Raw genomic sequence first — 19,265 nt, forward strand, 5'->3', positions numbered from 1 at the left:
ATATGACAAATTAATTAACCTTTAAAAATAAGTCACAGTGGTTTGGGAATTTCTGAAAAGAATCTTATAAAGTAGCAATTCTGTTTTCATGTTTCAAACAGATCTGCTGAAGCATAACCATGCCAATGTAAGAGTAACAGTGACATGAAATCAAGATATAAGTAACATGCATTTGATCCTGGTAACTGATAAAACATATATAGTCACTTAGGGGTATCTTAGAAAGAAGAAAAAAGTGCAAGTGTGTAAAAAAATGTTTGTTATGGTTATCAATACTTCATAAGAATGGCCATACTGGGTCAACCAAAGGTCCATCTAGCCCAGTATCCTATCTTTCGACAGTGGCCAAAGTCAGGTGCTCCAGAGGGAATGAACAGAAGAGATAATCAAGTGATCCATTCCCTGTCGCTCATTCCCAGCTTCTGGCAAACAGAGGCTAGGGACACCATCCCTGCCCATCCTGGCTAATAGCCACTGATGGAACTATCCTCCATGAATTTATCTAGTTCTTTTTTGAACCCTGTTATAGTCTTGGCCTTCAAACATCCTCTGGCAAGGAGTTCCACAGGTTGACTGTGCGCTGTATGAAGAAATACTTCCTTTTGTTTGTTTTAAACCTGCTGTCTATTAATTTCATTCGGTGACCCCTAGTTCTTGTGTTACGAGAAGGAGTAAAAATATTTCCTTATTCACTTTCTCAACACCAGTCATTATTTTATAGACTTCTATCATATCTCCCATGAGTCATCTCTCTTTCAAGCTGAAAAGTCCCAGTCTTATTAATCTCTCCTCATATGGCAGCCTTTCTATACCCCTAATCATTTTTGTTGCCCTTTTCTGAACCTTTTCCAATTCCAATATATCTTTTTTGAGATGGGGCAACCACAACTGCATGCAGTATTCAAGATGTGGACATAACATGGATTTATATAGAGGCGATATGATATTTTCTGTCTTATTGTCTATCCCTTTCTTAATGATTCCCAACATTCTGTTTGCTTTTTTGACTGCTGCTGCACATTGAGTGGATGCTTTCAGAGAACTATCCAAGACTCCAAGATCTCTTTTTTGAGTGGTAACAGCTTCAGACTTCTTATAGAGTGCTGTACAAATTCAAACTGCTGTACAAAGAGGATAATGCATCACATTCTAGAAACAAAATTTCAAAATGATTTGGGACAGGAAATACATGAATAAAGTGATTACTGCACCTTTAAGACCATGTTTAAGGCAGTGCTCCATAACGACAAAGAACTGTTGCAAAGGTGGATAGTCAGAATCCAGAGTACGGCCAAAGCTCAAAGCTGATTCAATCAATCCTTTGATACTCAATTTAGCCATGTTCAGCAAATTTGCTCTTTCTACAGCTGTTGGGTCTTTTACAGCTAAAACAATCGAAAAATACGCATATTTCAATTAGGAAAGCAAAAAAAATTCACTAAATGCCTTCCTGTTCAAAGCACTTTGATCCCAATCTGTATTTAATCAAAGGAATAAAATCCATTAACTGCTGTAAAGTCACAGTGCTATAAAACAGCATTCACTCCAAAACAAACACGCTTACAGAAATATAAGATGTGTAATATGTAAATACACATGAAGTAGGCTGTTATTGCCTTCCATTCTTCCATGCACTATATGGGATGTCATAATTTGAGGCACACTTATTGTCTCAATTCATTTCAGTACTGGTCAGGACCAGAAGGGCAACCTAGCTTGGCTTGTAAGACAAAGTGAAAGCAGCACTGACAATGAATATGGAAAAAGCAATGAAAAAAAAATCAGCTGGTTAACAGGGCTCAGAGACTCTCTTCTATGATACCAAAGCTGCAGTCACATAAGTACAAAACATGTGTCTCATTAATATAGTATATCCAGCAACATTATTTGAATCCAAGTTATATATCCAGCATGGAAACAGATGTCAGTTATCTCCTTTACATATAAACAGTTTGTATTGTGGCCCTGATTCCACAAAGACTTAGGCCTGCATTTAACTTTACACACTGTAAAGTCCCACTGACTACATTCTATGAGTAGAACATGGTTAAGCACATGCATAAGCATTTGTAAGATCCAGACATAGTTCCTCACCCACTAGCATAATACTGTAGTTTTGATTTACAGTTCTACACAGAGAAGTTTAAAGCGGACACACAAAACCAAGTTTCTTTTCTGTATTTTTTTAAAACTCATTAAAATATTTCTACCTATAATACATAAAACTTTCCAAAACAATCTAAATTGGGGCCTAAAACTAGTTGGCCACTTTAGCAGGGTGCATTATATGTTTCTGATAAAATGGGAAATGACTAACGGAATATGTTATGAGAGTTATATAATTATTATACAGTCATGATACTTAATCCAGTACTGTCAAATCTCATAATTTTATCAGGAGCCTCATTCTATTTGTTTCTCTTAAAATCACAATTGCTGGAATCAAAGAGATCACATGAGAATCTCAGTTTTCTTGCTTTCTTTTAAGTTTCCAGCCCTTACTGTTTTAAATAAAAGTTTGAAAAGGGAGAGAGAGCTGGGGGGGAGTCCTCTCTCCCTGCTATAGCCCTGGGGCAGCCTGCACCCCAAACCCTCATCCCCAGCCCCACCCCAAAGCCCACACCCCCAGCCAGAGCCCTCACCCCCCAAACCTCTGCCCCAGCCCTGAGCTCCCTCCCACACTCCAAACCCCTGGGCCCCATCCCCGCCACATTAATTTTGTTATGTGCACCAATATAGAGGTGTTTCAGAGTAACAGCCGTGTTAGTCTGTATTCGCAAAAAGAAAAGGAGGACTTGTGGCACCTTAGAGACTAACCAATTTATTTGAGCATGAGCTTTCGTGAGCTACAGCTCACTTCATCGGATGCATACTGTGGAAATTGCAGAAGACATTATATACACAGACACCATGAAACAATACCTCCTCCCACCCCACTCTCCTGCTGGTAATAGCTTATCTAAAGTGATCATCAAGTTGGGCCATCACCTCCATATTGGTGCACATAACAAAATTCATTCTGCACATCCATGGAAAAAATTAGTGTGAACATCATTCCAACAGCGCCCATTGTGAGTTCAGGCACTTCGTAACTGGACTAAGATGGGCCGTTCAGTTGAACCCTTTTATGATTTAAGTATTTTTTTTTTAATTGAACCATTTCGCTATAAATCAGGAAGGCAACCTGCACATGCCCACAGTTTAACACAATCATTCCACTTCACTTTACAAGGAGTGGCACCATGCCCAAGATACGCAAAGGCACCCCAAACAATTCATGTTTATTTTTCTTTCCCAAAAAAGAACCAGTTCCCCCCCTCCCCCCAGTGCAGACACAACGGCGAAGGCTCTCCCATTGCTCCGCCCTCCCCAGTCCCCACAAAGCACCTGGGGGGCTGCTCCCCGGGAGGCGGCCGCCACCCCCGCGGCCAGACAGCACCTCGCCCAGCAGCCGGCCGCTAGCGGCTGTCTGCCCCGCGGGGGCAGGCGCCCGCTCCGCATCCCACACGCCGGCGACAAGCAGCGTTCTCGGGGGCTCAGCTCCTTTGTCACCGCGCTGCCCGGTGTTGCTCGGACCCGTTACCCGCAGGGAGCCACGGCCTGGTGCCTGCTTACCCGCCCGGCCGCCCCGCCTCCCCCGGCCGCAGGCGGCCCCCGCACACCGCCCGCCTCGGGCGCGCAGAGGCGGCTGGAGCCACCCCAAGTTCTGCCGCGAGGCGGCCGGGCCACGCACCGCCCAGTCGCCGCCGCCTCGGGCTGCCGCTCCGCGCCCGTTGGGAAGCGCCGCCTCACCCCGTTACCTCCCCACCGGGAACCGACAGCTGCCCCCGGGGAGCCCGAGCGGGGCCTGCCACCGCCCCGACTCGCTGCCCCCCGCCAGCGGGGAGCAGAGGCGCCCTCACCCATGGCCACAGAGCAGCCGCCAGCTGGTCCCGGGCGGGCGGGCGGGCTGGGCTCCCCTGCACGGCTCCTGCTCCAGCCCTTCGCAGGCTCCTTCCCCTCCACTCTCCCGTCACAAGCCGCACTGCGCCCCCGGCGGCAGGAGGACCTGCCCCTCTCTGCCCACCCTAGAGCGCAACCAGCGGGGAGTGGCTGCTCCTGGGCAGAGCTCAGCGTAGCTCCCCCGTGCTCCAGCCACACACAGTAGCCGCTGACGCCGCAAAATTGGGGTCTAGAGCCAGCCTTGCCCCACCCCTGAGGAACAGGAGGCAACTTATTGGGCCAAGCCTCACCCTGCTCTTCCATAAGTAGCCCAAACTACACAGGGCTCAGCTACCACCAGCGTCCTACACAGGCTTGCAGCAATAGCCCCAGAGGAGGCTCACAATCATAACAGAGAAAACGTTAGCCTCTTTCACTCCTCAGTGCACGCATTCAAGTACCATTTCTGACCTAATGCATGATTTCCTTTTGTACTGACAAATGGGGGTATTTTGCGTCGCGCAGGCCATCGCTTTGGCGTAGCTTTAGATTGTAAACCCTTCAGGAAAGGGATTCTGTCTTCTATAATTGTACAAGCACCCAGCCTTTGGGCCCTACCATAGTATAAATGTTTATAATACAGTGTTCCCTCTTTAGGTAAATTTTGTTTATGCACCAATAAGCCTATTCTCCCATGCCCCTTATCAAAAGTAATTGAAGAAGTGAAGTCCAAGACTGAGTTTGGTGCAGCTTCTCGTTTCTTGGGATAAATACAAAAGGTGCCCTCCACGTACAACATAAATTAAGTGAAAAGGAGTACTTGTGGCACCTTAGAGACTAACCAATTTATTTAAGCATAAGCTTCTGTGAGCTACAGCTTACTTCAGCAGATGCATTCAGTGGAAAATACAGTGGGGAGATTTATATACACAGAGAACATGAAACAAAGAGTGTTACCATACACACTGTAAGGCGAGCAATCAGGTAAGATGAGCTATTACCAGCAGGAGAGCTGGGTGGGGGGGAACCTCTTGTAGTGATAATCAAGATGGGTCATTTCCAGCAGTTGACAAAAACGTCTGAGAAACAGTGGTGGGGGTGGGGAATAAACATGGGGAAATAGTTTTACTGTGTGTAACAACCCATCCACTCTCAGTCTTTATTCAAGCCTAATGTAATGATGTCCAGTTTGCAAATTAATTCCAATTCAGCAGTCTCTCCTGGGAGTCTGATTTTGAAGTTTTTTTGTTGAAGAATTGCCATTTTTAGGTCTGTAATCGAGTGACCAAAGAGATTGAAGTGTTCTCCAACTGGTTTTTGAATGTTCTAATTCTTGACATCCAATTTGTGTCCATTTATTCTTTTACGTAGAGACTGTCCAGTTTGGCCAATGTACATGGCAGAGGGGCATTGCTGGCACATTATCACACTGGTAGAGGTGCAGGTGAACGAGCCTCTGATAGTGTGGCTGATGTGATTGGGCCCTCTGATGGTGGCCCCTGAATAGATATGTGGACACAGTTGGCAACAGGCTTTGTTGCAAGGATAGGTGCCTGGGTTAGTAGTTCTGTTGTGGGGTTGCTGATGAGTATTTGCTTCAGGGTGGGGGGCTGTCTTTAAGCCAGGACAGGCCTGTTTCCCAAGATCTGTGGAGAGTGATGGGTCATCTTTCAAAATAGGTTGTAGATTGCTGATGATGCATTGGAGAGGTTTTAGTCGGGGGCTGTGATTGATGCACATATTTCTGCTACAGGTGCTGCATGTAAAAGAAAATAGCCATGCCTTCCACAAGTGAAAGCATGCCTAAGAAACTTTATGACAAGGGACCCTTAGGGAGCTGGGGTTGTCATGGCTATTGGGGAAAAAAAAAAGTTCAAGGCTCTTGCACTGAAGCATTGACAGCTATGCTACAGCTCAAACATCCTGCTTCAATATGGTAAAAAAAATCTGATATTTATCCCCATTTTATAAAGTACATGTAACAAAATCCTTGCTCCCTCAGACTTATGTTTAGCATTAGCCTTGGAAGGTAGAGAGTAGGAAAAGGAAGTAGAGGCACTGTTACAGTTCATCAGCTGCTCAGCCATGATAGAGTATCAAGGGGCAGGTGTCTTATCAAGAGAAGTTAAGGAAAGGGCTGATCAGGTTTTATGAGGGAGTTTTGCCTACATATATAGGAACATGCAAAAGCCTTCAGAGATCTGTAAGACACAAAACTGATTAACAAGCAAGAACAGGTAGAAATGTTGGTAAAGCAAAGACATGATCAGGCTCAGGAAAGGTTAGTAGATAAGCTAGATGAGGGAGTAAATAATGAAGAGGTTGAAATGTAAAAAGCTTGTATTCAGGAGTGCACTACCCTAGCACTTACAAACCCTACTCACACACCAGGATCCCACTTTTCTAGGCACACTAAAACAAGATGAAAGTAGTACTAACTGTAATATAGGAACCAAGAAATTGATACAGGTAAGTGAGTACAAGGACACAATGAGACAATATTGGTCAGCATGATGGAGTACTGGTACACTGAGATCAGGGTCTAACTGTGCCTACAAAAAACTGACCATTACAGAAAAGGAATTTTAGAAAGGTGGGTCACAAGAGCAGAATGAGGTAGCATTACAGCTGGGTACAGTAAGCAGTAAGGGCACCATAGGAGAAAGGTATTTGTTTGAAAATTTAACAAGTGAATGATAAACTGCCATCATGACAGAGAGGAAGTGGAAGTTGACATGTGGATAATGAATGAAACAGGATGATAGGGTAGGGAATTGCAATGGAAGGCACTGAAAGTGAAGACAAGCAACATGTTTGTTACAACAGGGGAGGAGGAACCACTAGAAAATCAAAGAGAGGAATGATATGCTCAAAGCAACTGGTAAGAATCATCTGTAAAGCTGTATTCTGAATGGATATGATGGGGTAAGATTACATTTTTCAAGGGCAGAGAAAAAGATGTTACCATAATCAAGATGAGAGCTTGGCCAAGAGTTGTCCAGGTGGAAGGATAGGAAAGGTCATATCTTAGCGATATTATGCAGAAAGAATAGGCAAGATTTAGACAGCCTGCAATTGAGGACTGAAAGAGGTCCATAAAGATGACACCCAGCTAACAGGCCTGACTGAAGAGCACAAAATAGTGATGCTATCTGCATTGATTGAGAAAGGAGGTAGCAAAGAGGGCCTAGAGGGGGCAGGGAGAGATTAAGTGTTGTTTCAGCAATGTTGAACTTGAACTGACAGCAAGACATTCACAAGATTCTAGAAAGGCTGAGAAGAAGACAAGTCTGGAGGAAAACCGAAGGGCAAGGGCAGGTGAGAGAAAGTAGTGGAGGTGCTCAGAGAGGGGGTTGACATGATCGGAGCATTGAACCAAGATTTTAGCAAGAGCATTCGGAATAGAATTGGGAAAAACAAGGGTATAATATTCAAGGCCAGCAAAGAGGTACCCGAAGCAGTCAAGACATGAAATGATGAGGATTGAAATTTTGTCTCTGTGGATAGAAAGAAAAAGCTGGAATTTAGATTTTAGGTAAGTATTAACAGGCTATTTCTAAATCTTGCTGAACACACAGATCCAGCCAGAGGGCCAAGTTAAAAAATTACTCATTTAAAAATATTAAATGAGTAGGAGGATAGCAGTGATGTCCACAGTGGCAGACAGAGAGGGCTTCGGGAGGAAAGCTCAAGAGCTCAGCTTCACCCACACTGAGTTTAAGGTGACTGGAAATTCATGAAGAGATATCAGGAAGTGATTATAAAGTACAGATGAGAAGCAACAGAAAACTACCTATAGGCCAGCAGTGATACAGTCATGCTGAATGAAATAGTTAGCACTAGCCTTTATTTGTATGTGTTAGCCTAAAATAAGTTTGGGATCAAACAACTTTTGTGTTTATTCTTATGAACTGTAGTGTTTAAGAAAGTGAGAAAACCCATTTATAAATGGTTCTCTAAAAATGTTTGCTTTTCTATGGCCTTTATCCATTCTGTCATTTGTTCTTATATAACTTTACAAGACCTGAAAATCTGTATATATTAGAAAGCTGTAACTTAAAGTATACCTTCTATCCTATAAATTTTGTTCTTTTCAGATATTTATGAGCAAGTTGGTCATTAGGTTTGACAACTTCTCATGATTACTTAGAGGTATTGGTATTTCCATGAATAAATTATGGCTAGCCACTTGCCTGAGTCAGAGGGGTGAGCTAATTAGTCACCAGCAGGCATAGTACAGAACAGAGGACATTAGTGCTTTACTTCAAAATAGGGATTAGACAGAATCTGACTATGGACATTGAGTATCCAAAGACCTTCTTAAAGGTCTCCTGGGTGTTTGTCAGATCCATGCACCAAGATCCAACACTGCACAGTTGGAAACATTACTAAAAAGAACCCTAAATTAATGTAGGTAGAAAAGAGATAATGGAAAACTAAAGTAGCTTTTTGTTAGTCTAATCCAAACAGCCACAAAGCTACAAACTTCATCTCACACACACTCCCAAGTTTAACTTCCTGCAGCCAGATCCCTATGAAAGAGCAGAGGTGAGGAATGGAAGAAGCAGTTCGAGGAAGAAGTGAGTTTTAAAATGGTCCTTTCACCAGACATTCAGCTCCACTTTAGTCAGCTGACAGCTTTTTCACTAAGATCTCACTTTTACAGAAGACTAAATTAAGACCTGTTTAACAGTCCTGGTTTAGGCTATTATCCTGGTATCTGATATTGGAGATTCCTGCATTTCTGTACCAATGGATATTACTCTAGGATCAGGGCCTTAGTTTCTACATCAGAAAGTGAGCTGAATTTAGCACACTTTAGCTGTGTATCCTTACACACTGATGCCACCCAAAACTGGATATTAAGATTTTTTAAAAATTAAATCTTAAACTGTCATTCTAGCACCAAGACACTCCTGTATTATGAGGTTCTAAATGAATCCCGTATTTTCCTTTGTCAGTATATTTTCTCCATTTCTATGTTTTCCAGCTCAGTGCAGTTTTATCTGTAGGTATTTCTTAGTTTCAGCTAAACTCCACTCCCTGAAGAAGGCACATTTTAACTACTGGGGGAAGAGGGAGATGGCAGACTTACTCTTTTGCCTGATTTTCATGTAGTGTAAGTGAGATTTTACAAACTTTTCATTTAAGTTAATCAAAATCAGTATTATGTTATCAATAATAGGGTCAGATCCTCTGTTGGTATAAATCAGTGTATGTCAACATATACGAGCTGAGGATTTGGCTTATAATATTAAATATCTCAAACTTCAGAACACTTATAAGCAATTACTGACAAGTCAAAACTGAAGGAAAAATTCTGTGGAAAGAGATACCAGATTGCTCCAGCAAGCTTACTGAAGTATTGAAAGATTTTATATATTTTACATGTTTTAAAACTTTCCCACCTTTAAAGAGTTGTTTGTTGCCTATCATAGGCGGCAGGTTGCTAAGGCTCAAAGGGGCTCAGCCATACCTAATCTATTTTCTGAGCCTGCCCACCGCCAACCCAGCTTGAGCGATAAAGGCTGGTGTCCAGCATCTCCAGGGCCAAGAAGGGAATAAGGCAGGTATTGCAGGTGAGGAGGAACCACCTGTGTGCGGACAGACACATCAAGTGATGCAGTGGTGCACTTCTCTGAATCCGTGAGCAGCGAGACCCAACAGGCCGGAATGGGTAGCCAAGCCAAACCTGCACAACAGGAGCTGCCTCTGCAGAGTGAATGGCGGTGAGCTCAGCCCCTTCAAAGGATATTTTCACCAGCTGCCTACGTTGCTATTGAAAAAACAGTAACATACATGAGAAGTTCAGTTACACAGTAAGTCATTGTGTCTTTAAGCATTTCAACTGAAAATACTGATATTTTGTTTGATTCAAGCAGTGCCATAACTAGCCCAATAGTAACAATTGAGCAAATTTTTATTACATTACAAATATTACAAAAATTAGTGAATTTTAAAACCAAAAATGCCCATATCTAATGTATAAAGTTACGAACAACCCTTAGGACACAACTTTGATATTAAAAGAAAGAAATGTGAAAAAATACAACGAACAGCATTTGTGTCTTTTTGTAGAGTCAAAAGTTAAAATCTACAAATTAATGTTGAGTTAATAGCATAAACTAAAGTGTTAAGCATGAGGTAGTTCTATTTTAGCTCTTATACTTTGTCAAGTAAAGGGAAATTTGCATCATTTAAGGAAACAACCTGGCATGTAAGTTTATTAACAGTAAGTTGCAATTCTGTCTCCAACCCAACAACTCCCAAAAGAAAGCCAATACTACATAAGAAATCCTGGCTCCACTGAAGTCAAAGAGTCTTGCCATTGACTTCAAGGTTGGCCAGGATTTCACCCGATGAAAGTTTTTTTTTTTTTTAAAAAAAAACTTTACTTTAATTCTTAAAGGCGAATAGGTATATCATATTTCTCAAAACTTATCCAAAAGCTAGTGGAGGACAGAGATACGTTATCAAGTTGTGTCAGCGTGAGAAGTCTGGAATTCAATTATGTATGTTCTTACACGTAGGACAGACTTTAAAGAGAAAGCAACAGAATGGGCATTGGAAATAGAAAAGGGAACTCTCATTTTCTAACAGACACAAAAACACAGTCTTAAAGTTTTACATAGAAATTCCCTTCTTTCTTGCAAAAAACTACATTTTAAAATCTGCAAAACCAGAATGATCCCAAATTTCTTGTCACTCAAAGCAGTGTATTATTTGTATCGAGTGGCCAATAAGAAATTTCTTATCACCCACAAGAAATATATATATCCAAAGGAAAATGGAATATGAGAGTAGCTATCTAGTACCTCTACAAGTGCAGACTTTTGTGTTACTGATATGGTAGTGTCACACTGGTATTAAAATTACCTGTTTTCTTTAAAATAATTTGTGCAATATGGTGAAAAGAAACTTTTACAGTTTGAGAAACCAGACTGAAATCAAATCCATTCAGGCTACATGGTGCACTCAGCACCCATAGTCTACTAAACCATTATCTGCATTCAGCAGCACATATAGAAAATGAACAAGATGACTTTTCCCCCTCAAATTCTTCATTTTTACAATCATAGGAGGTTACACTGATAGACTCGTTCATGTGCCCCTGATGGAAGATTGAAAATGTAATAAAAGTTAAGGAAAATAAACTTCAAATACTTGGATAATATCTTGTTCTTGCAAAAAAGAGTTTAAGTGTAAGGATCTGTCTTGTGTCAAAAGTAGTTTTGGGGCATATCACAATGCCATCTTCCAACCTTTCCACTTCACATGCTCTTTCAGCAGTTATAGGTTTCTCTAATTACTCTGAGAAGGGATGAAGTCTAACTAAAAGACTCAATTAACAAGAGAGATTATGCACATAAAGATAGCATTTTTGCAGTTCTACGCACCTTATTAATTATTACACTATCAATACAATTCCTTTTAAATACATGTCCTCTCCTTCCACAAGTTTGAGAAAATACAAAGTTGACATGCTAACCACATCTAGCAGACTATAAAATGCATTGGTAGAAAAACAGTGTTAAATAGGAGGCCTGTTTTGATGTAGCTTTAGTTTAAAAATTTTAAAAAGTGTAGCCTCAGTGTTTCCCAAACAGTATGTCTGGATCACAGGAAGGTTCTAGATGGGGTGCCATGTCCAGGGGCACATTAGCCCATCACTGAGCCTAGGCAAACACACTTCTCCCAGCCTCGTATGCAGAGGGTTGATAAAGTGAATTCTCCCTGCACTCACCCTGCAGCAGCAGCTTCTATCCCATGAGGCTGGGCCCAGCTCCCCACTCTGAGTTTTGCAACCTGGTGCATAGGATCATATCACCAGTCTCTCAGATTTGGCCCAGCCAAATTTTAGAGCACCTCCCCAGGTTCTAACACAAGGCAGTTAGAGTGCTTTGCAAGTCACACCCCTTTAGAGACCCTTGCCACATTGTGTAAACAAACCCCTAATTGAAGCTGATTTGCAAATTGTGGAAGAGAATTACAAAGTTTGGACTCACTTATTAGCTGGACCCAAAGCATACCCCTTTAATAGGTTTAGTTGGTAATTTTTTCCACTGTAATATAGGTTGACTATATAGTACAGGCCACAATTTGCGCATCTTGAAGAGTCTGAAACATTTACCCCAAATCTTGCTACAGCTCAGTTACAGATACAACTCCTGACACTAGACACACAAGACCCAACATTCAAGGAAATGGCATTTGAGTAGCCTCCTTTGGCTGCTGGTGTTGATCACAAATCATGGGAGAAAACAGAATATGTATCATGGCAGCAATAGCCAATGGGGAAGACCATACTGAAAAACAGAACTTGTAATTCAATAGACTGTTACAACTTTTCAAGATGAAGAAACAACATCTTCAAGGTGTTCCCTGTTCTTTTTGAGATGCTGTGTATTCAACTGCTAAATTACTGAATAAATGGGCTAGCTCAGGGGTTCTTAAACTGGGTGTCGGGACCCCTCAGGGGGTCGCGAGTTTATTACATGGGGGCTCATGAGCTGCCAGCCTCCATCTCAAACCCCGCTTTGCAGCCAGCCATAATGGTGTTAAAGATACAAAAAAAAGTTGTTTTTAATTTATATGGGAGGGGTCACACTTAGAGGCTTGCTGTGTGAAAGGGGTCACCAGTACAAAAGTTTGAAAACCACTGGGCTAACTGCAAACATGGAATTCTACAGCACTGAGATAGGGACCGCTGCACAAAGTATTTTACTTAAATTGTTTCATAGTTTAATGTTCAAAGAGGACTTTCACGATAACATCCACTACTAAATGGAAAGCTGTTGGCAAAAATGTAAGTTACAAATATGGGCAAATATTAAGTTGGTCTATTCTAAGAATAATGTATATTTACTGTAAATATACAAATTGAAAATGCAGTTCTCATGCTACAGAGCTTGAGCGCCCCAGTCTAGCAGCACTTTTTCCTTCCCTTGAAAGCACTCTCTGTAGTATATATGCTTCTCAGCATATAATTCCAGTCTGTTTCAATAAAAAAAAGTGTGCAGTTTCAACTGTTGTAATTTATCACATTTTAAAATATTAAAACTAAGAAGAACATATTTATCCAACACCAGTAGCAAGAGTATCAGGATATACAGAAGTGCACAGGAAAAGGATATCATAGCTTCAGAGTTTAAATGGCAGAGTAACTTCTCTAAAGGAGGATAGAGGCACAGTGATGAAACACAACCCAGCATGATTAATTTGTGCTTCGCTCTTGTAATAGCAACGTTAAGACGCCTCCAGTCCATCAGAAGTGTTCCAAGCTGTTGAAATGAATATAATTATTTTCTCTCTCTTAAATTCCTACTTTTTAAAAGAATGAAAAAAAAGTGTATAAGTACAACCCATCTTCAAATTTTTAAATCTCAAGGAATTTGCATATATTTCTTAAAAAGGAACACATGTCAAATTTGGTTCCAAATTATGTTTCTATAAGATGCATTAAAAAATTTAGCCAACATAAATTATCCAATTATTTTAATTCTAATATAACATTCTTAACCACTCTTAAGTTTTTCCAACCCAAACTTTAACACAATATGCTAGTGGAGGAGAAAAAAAAATGAAAAGTGGTTAGAAACACTATATACAAAAGTGAAACCCATTAATCCATTTTCATTGTCCACGTGTAAGAAACAAAGCCAAACAGTATGAATGAACTAAATTTAAATTTAAAATATTTCATTTTAAAACAAGCATCTTATCAAAGTGTTGAGCTAACTGTTGACACTATACAAATAATTAAAAATAGCATTTTAACAAAAATGTCCTTAATCCGTCTGTATTACTTTGTAAATGCCAACTAGCCACTCAATTTCCCCACTGTAAGTGCAATTGTTATAGAGGTAATTATGACTAAAATACATTCATGCATGTTCAGTAAAAAGTATTAATGTCTTATTTTAAGGATTTCCATTATGGCAGTCAAAATTTGTGAAATGTCTTTGAATAATTTAGTCAAAGATGATCCACTCACATTTCCGTCATTATTATTCCTAACAAAAGATACTATTATGATACTTTTGTCTCTTCCTTGGTATTTGTCCACAGTATTTACTTCCACTGTACTGATACATGAGTTTGTCATCAAGTCAGTGATTATCTTTAACTGATGTCTGTATGGAGATATGATACCAATATCTGAAGCTTTACAGCCAGCCTTAACAGAAAGAAAAAGCAAAAAAGAGTGATTTGAAAACATGACAGTGTGGTTAGTTTGGGGTATGTTCTACACCAGGAGTGGGCAAACTTTTTTGCCTTAGGGCCACACTGAGGTTGCGAAACGGTATGGAGGGCTGGGTTGGGAAGGCTGTGCCTCCCCAAACAACCTGGCCCCCTCCCACTTCCCACCTCCTAACTGCCCCCCTCACCCATCCAACCTCCCCTGCTCCCTGTCCCCTGATTGCCCCAACCCCTATCCACACCCCTGACAGGCCCCCTGGGACCCCCAAAACATCGAACCCCCCCCCATCCCCTGACCGCCCCCTCCTGGGACCCCCATCCCCTGACCGCCCCCCCAAGACCCTGCCCCCTATCCAACCCCCTCTGCTCCCTATCCCCCCCTCCCTGGACCCCCCACCACCCCAGTACCCTATCCCCTATCCAACCCCCCTGCTCCCTGTCTCCTGACTGCCCTGCCTCGAACCTCCACCCCATCCAACCACTCCCTGTCTCCTGACTGCCCCCTGGGACCTCCTGCCCCTTATCCAACCCCCTCCTTCCCCCGCCCCCTTACAATGCCACTCAGAGCAGCAGGACAGGCTTATTGGAAAGCACAGCACTGCAGGGGAGGGGAAACAGCAGGGGAGGGGAAACAGCAGGGGAAGGGCTGGGGGCTAGCCTCCCCAGCCGGGAGCTCAGCAGTCGGGTACGACGGGCCCGCAGGCCACAGTTTGCCCACTTCTGTTCTACACCCAAGAGACCCTCTAGGAACTCCCAATGCTACAGAATATGACTAATCATTTATCAAAAGGAAGTCTAAGCAGTTATTAGTTAAAATCAGGCCCCAAGCTTTGGCCTTCCCTGGCACTTTAGGAGGGAGAGGTCCTCAAAGTCCTCATTTCTCTCTCTCTCGCTCTCTACTTCATACTTGAAAAAAATCCCATGTAGCTGATTGTCCTTCAGAAGGCTGAACATAGCTCTCACCAGAGTATGTCAGTCAATGCCACTCAAAGTTCGCTCTAGAAGTCCCTGAAGAGGAAGAGGCATTTCCCCATTCCTTCAAGGACCAAACATGCTGCCTCAAATGCACTCTAGGCCCAGCCAGGCTGGGGGCAGAAGACAAAATGAGGTCCTGAATTCTAACCCATGCATCAGACTGCCATTCAACCAGCCTTCAGTTTACTCTTGAGGTTCCAGTTCATTCCAGAACATGCAGGTTTGCATTCTGCAGTGGTTTTATACCATTGTTAAAAGTACAATTATTTTGCCCTCCCTCCAGATGTCATATTAAAAGAAAGATACCTTAATAAAGAAGGAGGTGAGGAAGAGTACTAGTTTGGCTTCTGTCATGTTACTTACACCACCTTTTTCTGCCTGTTCTGGTGCGGGAACCTGTATAAAAAGTCAAATGACTATTCTATGCAACAAGTTATTTTTTTCACTAGTTCAGTGAAATTGTATTACACTTGCTCATGTAAAACTGCTTATATTCAAATCACACATTTCATCCTAAAAATCACAAAGCAATTTAGCCAGGTGGCTCTATCCCTGTTTTACAACAGGGAAACTGAAGCACAAAGTGGCTTGTCCAAATGTCACAGAAAATGAAAATTCTGTCTTATCTGACTTTTCTTTCTAGGAACTTCCATGTTAATCTTTACAGTAGGGATTCTGTCTCCATGGTAACTGGAGGCAGACCATTTTTGTTTCTAAACTGAACCTGGTCTTAGGACCACCCCTCAGGAAGAACTCTCCAGAATAATTGTATTTTTCAGCTTTAGAAATAAAATTTGTAAGTACTCTTCAACTGAAGCCACTTGCAACAGAGTTTTGACAATGAAAAGTTTCTTATTTATTTCCTTTCTTCTAGCAATATCTCACACAATTCTGTGATACCTGGGCTGTACCCTTACTCTCTACAGTTTTGGAAATTGTTCAGCCCATGCTGGTCATGCCCCCCTTCTCCAGCTGCCGCCCAAAAGAGTCATTCCAAAGCTGTGTAGAAATTCTTAGCACAGAATCATCAACAATAACCTTAATACCAAGCAGTGAACTATCTACAGTAGGCTACCTGGTTCACAAACTAGACAAAATAAATGTTGCCTCTTGGCTATAGAAGTCATATTAGCGAGGGCAGAATTGGAAGAGATGCTGCTAGCAAAAAGATAATTAGGTAAAAAGTTTTATTTCATAGCCAAGCATCTCCCACAATTTTGTGATGCTTGGAAAGTAAGTAGTAAGGGAGAGACAAAGAAACAGACAAATATAGAAGTCTCCCCTTGAAACTAAAATAGCAAGTTATGTTTGGATCACTGCATACAGCACCTTCCTGCCAAAGGAGGCCTCTGAAGAGGCTAGAAAGTCCATCTTATAGTGTTTGATAAAGGTGTTGATAAAACACCATGTTGCTGTCCTGCAAGTTTCCTCAGTTGAGGCACATATCATTCTGCTCAAGATGTTGCTAGAGATCCCAAAAGAATTAAAACCCACCTCTTCAAGAACAGGTTTACCTGGTGCCTTTTGTGTCACCACAATGCATAACAATTTAATCCATCTTGCCAGGAATAGTTTGGATGCCTGAAGGCCTTGGAACTCCAGGTGAAAGAACATGAACAAGGAGCCTGATCTTCTCAATGATTCAGTGCACCTGAGGGTAGATCTTTGGTGTTCTAAGTATATCTAGATTATACCACACCTTTTCTGTTTTGGACAAAAATGATGAGAAGTTCATTTCCTGGGACATCTAGAATTAAAAGAGGAATTCACCTTTGGTAAGAAAAATTCTGGAGTCCTTACAACCACCTTGTTATCATGGGGGTCACAGTATGGTTCCTGAGCTGCCAAATCCAAGACACATCTAGCAGACATGCTAGCAACCAAGAAGCAAGGTTTCTTAAACTAGAAAGGCTGAACGGTTCAAATGGATAGGTGGTTAGGGATTTTAGCACCAGTGGTAAATCCCACCTAGGTAGCTTGGTCTGTCTGCAGGTTTAGCCAGTTTGGCTACTCTGAGAAATCTTGCAGCCTGCAAACTTTCAGCTGAGGAGCCCAAGGACACAGTGTGTTAAGACTCTGCTTAAATCTGACAACTAACGTTCTCCAGTGTTGGGCAACAGTCCCTTGTCCATACTGTTCTGAAGGAAATCTAGAATAGGTGAAATTCCAGGGTCCTTGGGATTTCTGTCTGCTTGGCACCATGAGCTAAACCATGCCCAGATGGAGGAGTAGCCCTTTAGCGTTGAAGTCCACGTGGAAGCCAGTAGAGTCCTGCTTTACCTTGGAGGATAAACAGAGTGCACTTAATGCTTTCTTCTCAATAGCTCCGTTGTCACTTGGAGGCAACTTGTATTTGAATAGAGACTAGAACCTTGGTGAAGGATTTGTGGACTCACTGGTTGATACTGTAGGGTTAGGTTCCAATGCCAAGTCTCCAAATCTGAAAACTATTATCTGCTTGGCAAGTGTGGCGGTAGAACGATCAACTTTGCTTCCTTTCCTTTTATCTTCTCAATCACCCTTTCTGCAAGCAGAAGTTGTGGGAATGCATAAAGAAAGCACTTCAGCCACTTGTGTGAAAGAGCATGTGTACATACTGATCTATAAATTGTTTCTCTTGCAAAATACTGTGTCAAGCTTTCTGTTCCTGGTGAACAGATCCACAGATGGGAGGCCAAGTGTCTGTAAGATCATGTGCAAGACTTCTTGATTTGTTTGGAGTGGCCATCTGCTATCCAAGTGCATAAAAACAGACTGGGTTGCTGATCTGGATGCCATGTCCCTGGCTGAGAACCTCATTGTGTTCACTGAGCCATCTGCAACTAGCACTTACCAGGGACACAGTCTCTTAAGGATAGTCCTGAAGTCAGGATGATATTGGTCATCCAGGGCCTTTAGGTAGTTTAGTCAGGCTACTGCAGCTCTTGCTAAACAGAAAGCATCCATGGATGCTCAGAACAGCTGAGAAAACCAAAAACTCCTCTTAAGGGTGGTCTCTACCTTTGGTATTTTTGATCAATACTGTAAAAAATGTTAAGTGCATGTTTTGCTTGTATGCTTTCCCTTATCAAGGTGTTCCCATTAATCCCTGATTACATCTTCAAAAGGAAGGGTGCATGGGAATTTGCTTTCTGAGGTGGGGATTTCTCTGGCAGGTATTCACTCTTTGAATTCTCATCTGGTTGGAGCTGTACAGCAGATGCCATTTTCTTGCACACAGTAGCAAATTCGGCTTGGAGAAAAAACCTTGGCTGTTTTTTCCCCTTGTTCTGCTCAAAGCCTGAATCAGAAAATTCTCCCTCAATGGAGGAGGAGGAGTGCCAGAGGATGAAATTTAGATGTTATATTTTTTTTTCCTTTTTATGCTTCCTTTGTTTTTGGCTCTTTTTGCCTGTTCTGCTGGGGTTCCTGCATTGTTGTGGCTGGGGTAAGGTCTCTTGCGGCCCTTTTTATCAAGAGCCTGGAATCCTCTAGATGTATCTCTGTGTCCTCCCTTTTGGGTCTCCAGTCCCTTTGCGTGGGGGATGGGGTCTGTTCATAGGAATCCCCAGATCCGTCTTGGGGGGAACTGTGGACCCCCTTCAGGATCTTGGGCTAAGGAAAGAGACTTCAAGGATTCTAAAAGGGCTTTTCCTTCTGGGTCTTTTGCAGAATTTACCCCCAAGAGCTAGGCAGACAGCGCCAACCTTGTCCTTAGATTCTCTCCCCAAAATGCTCAGAAGCTCCTGATCAGGCTTTTCTGCATTGAAGTTGCAGCTCCTCAGGGTCAAATGGCTACAAACAGGAGTGGAATAATTTGCTCTCCGAAGAGACTGTAAATGCTGCCTCAATATAGAGGTCTGCTTTTATTTAGCCTTATGTTTCCAGGACAGCTCTCCTATTGCCTGAGGGGCAGCAGGTTGTGTCAGAGGGAAGGTGCTTTGCAAGCAGATCCAGGTAGCTGAGGCCACCATGTTGCCAATTACCTGATCCAGGAAAGGAGAAGTTTACTACTCCTGAAAACATACTAAGAATCAAAGTTAGCAAAGGAATTGGTCAGCAGCAAAGCAAACTACTGCTAACAGCTGCCACAGAAACAGGAGTTCTGGAGGCACGGACAACACAGGCTACACTGTGATGCTGAACCATCTCCAGAACTGTAGAAGGTAGGGGAACAGCCCAGATTTCAC

The 19,265-nt window shown here is 42.2% G+C and overlaps 2 protein-coding genes across 19 annotated transcripts in view; both read right to left on the reverse strand.

The window, feature by feature from the left end:
- Positions 1 to 4,089, reverse strand: part of RUFY2 (RUN and FYVE domain containing 2) — a 61,787-nt gene extending 57,698 nt beyond the window's left edge. For 8 of the 16 annotated variants that reach the window (XR_005226051.2, XM_043551245.1, XM_037903507.2 and 5 more), the window contains exons 1-2: positions 3,801 to 3,921; positions 1,212 to 1,385 (exon numbers count right to left, since the gene is read on the reverse strand). Coding sequence is in view for 15 of the 16 variants with exons in the window: in XM_043551245.1 (XP_043407180.1) it covers positions 1,212 to 1,385; positions 3,801 to 3,906 (280 nt within the window). In the remaining variant the exon portion in view is untranslated. Of the gene's footprint in view, positions 1 to 1,211; positions 1,386 to 3,387; positions 3,661 to 3,733; positions 3,753 to 3,792 lie in introns of those variants that run through there. The other 8 variants (XM_043551242.1, XM_037903508.2, XM_043551246.1 and 5 more) reach the window with 8 other exon arrangements.
- A 5,734-nt stretch (positions 4,090 to 9,823) lies between these two features.
- The window catches only part of DNA2 (DNA replication helicase/nuclease 2), a 35,060-nt gene continuing 25,618 nt past the window's right edge, over positions 9,824 to 19,265 (reverse strand). For 2 of the 3 annotated variants that reach the window (XM_037903515.2, XM_037903517.2), the window contains 4 exons: positions 15,403 to 15,492; positions 13,916 to 14,098; positions 13,056 to 13,202; positions 9,824 to 11,051 (listed from right to left, as the gene is read on the reverse strand). In XM_037903515.2, the coding sequence (XP_037759443.1) occupies positions 10,995 to 11,051; positions 13,056 to 13,202; positions 13,916 to 14,098; positions 15,403 to 15,492 (477 nt within the window). In that variant the 3' untranslated portion in view covers positions 9,824 to 10,994. The remainder of the gene's footprint in view (positions 11,052 to 13,055; positions 13,203 to 13,915; positions 14,099 to 15,402; positions 15,493 to 19,265) is intronic. The other variant, XM_037903516.2, reaches the window with a different exon arrangement.

The sequence above is a fragment of the Chelonia mydas genome, chromosome 7 (assembly GCF_015237465.2).
Source record: "Chelonia mydas isolate rCheMyd1 chromosome 7, rCheMyd1.pri.v2, whole genome shotgun sequence".
Lineage (NCBI taxonomy): Eukaryota > Metazoa > Chordata > Testudines > Cheloniidae > Chelonia > Chelonia mydas.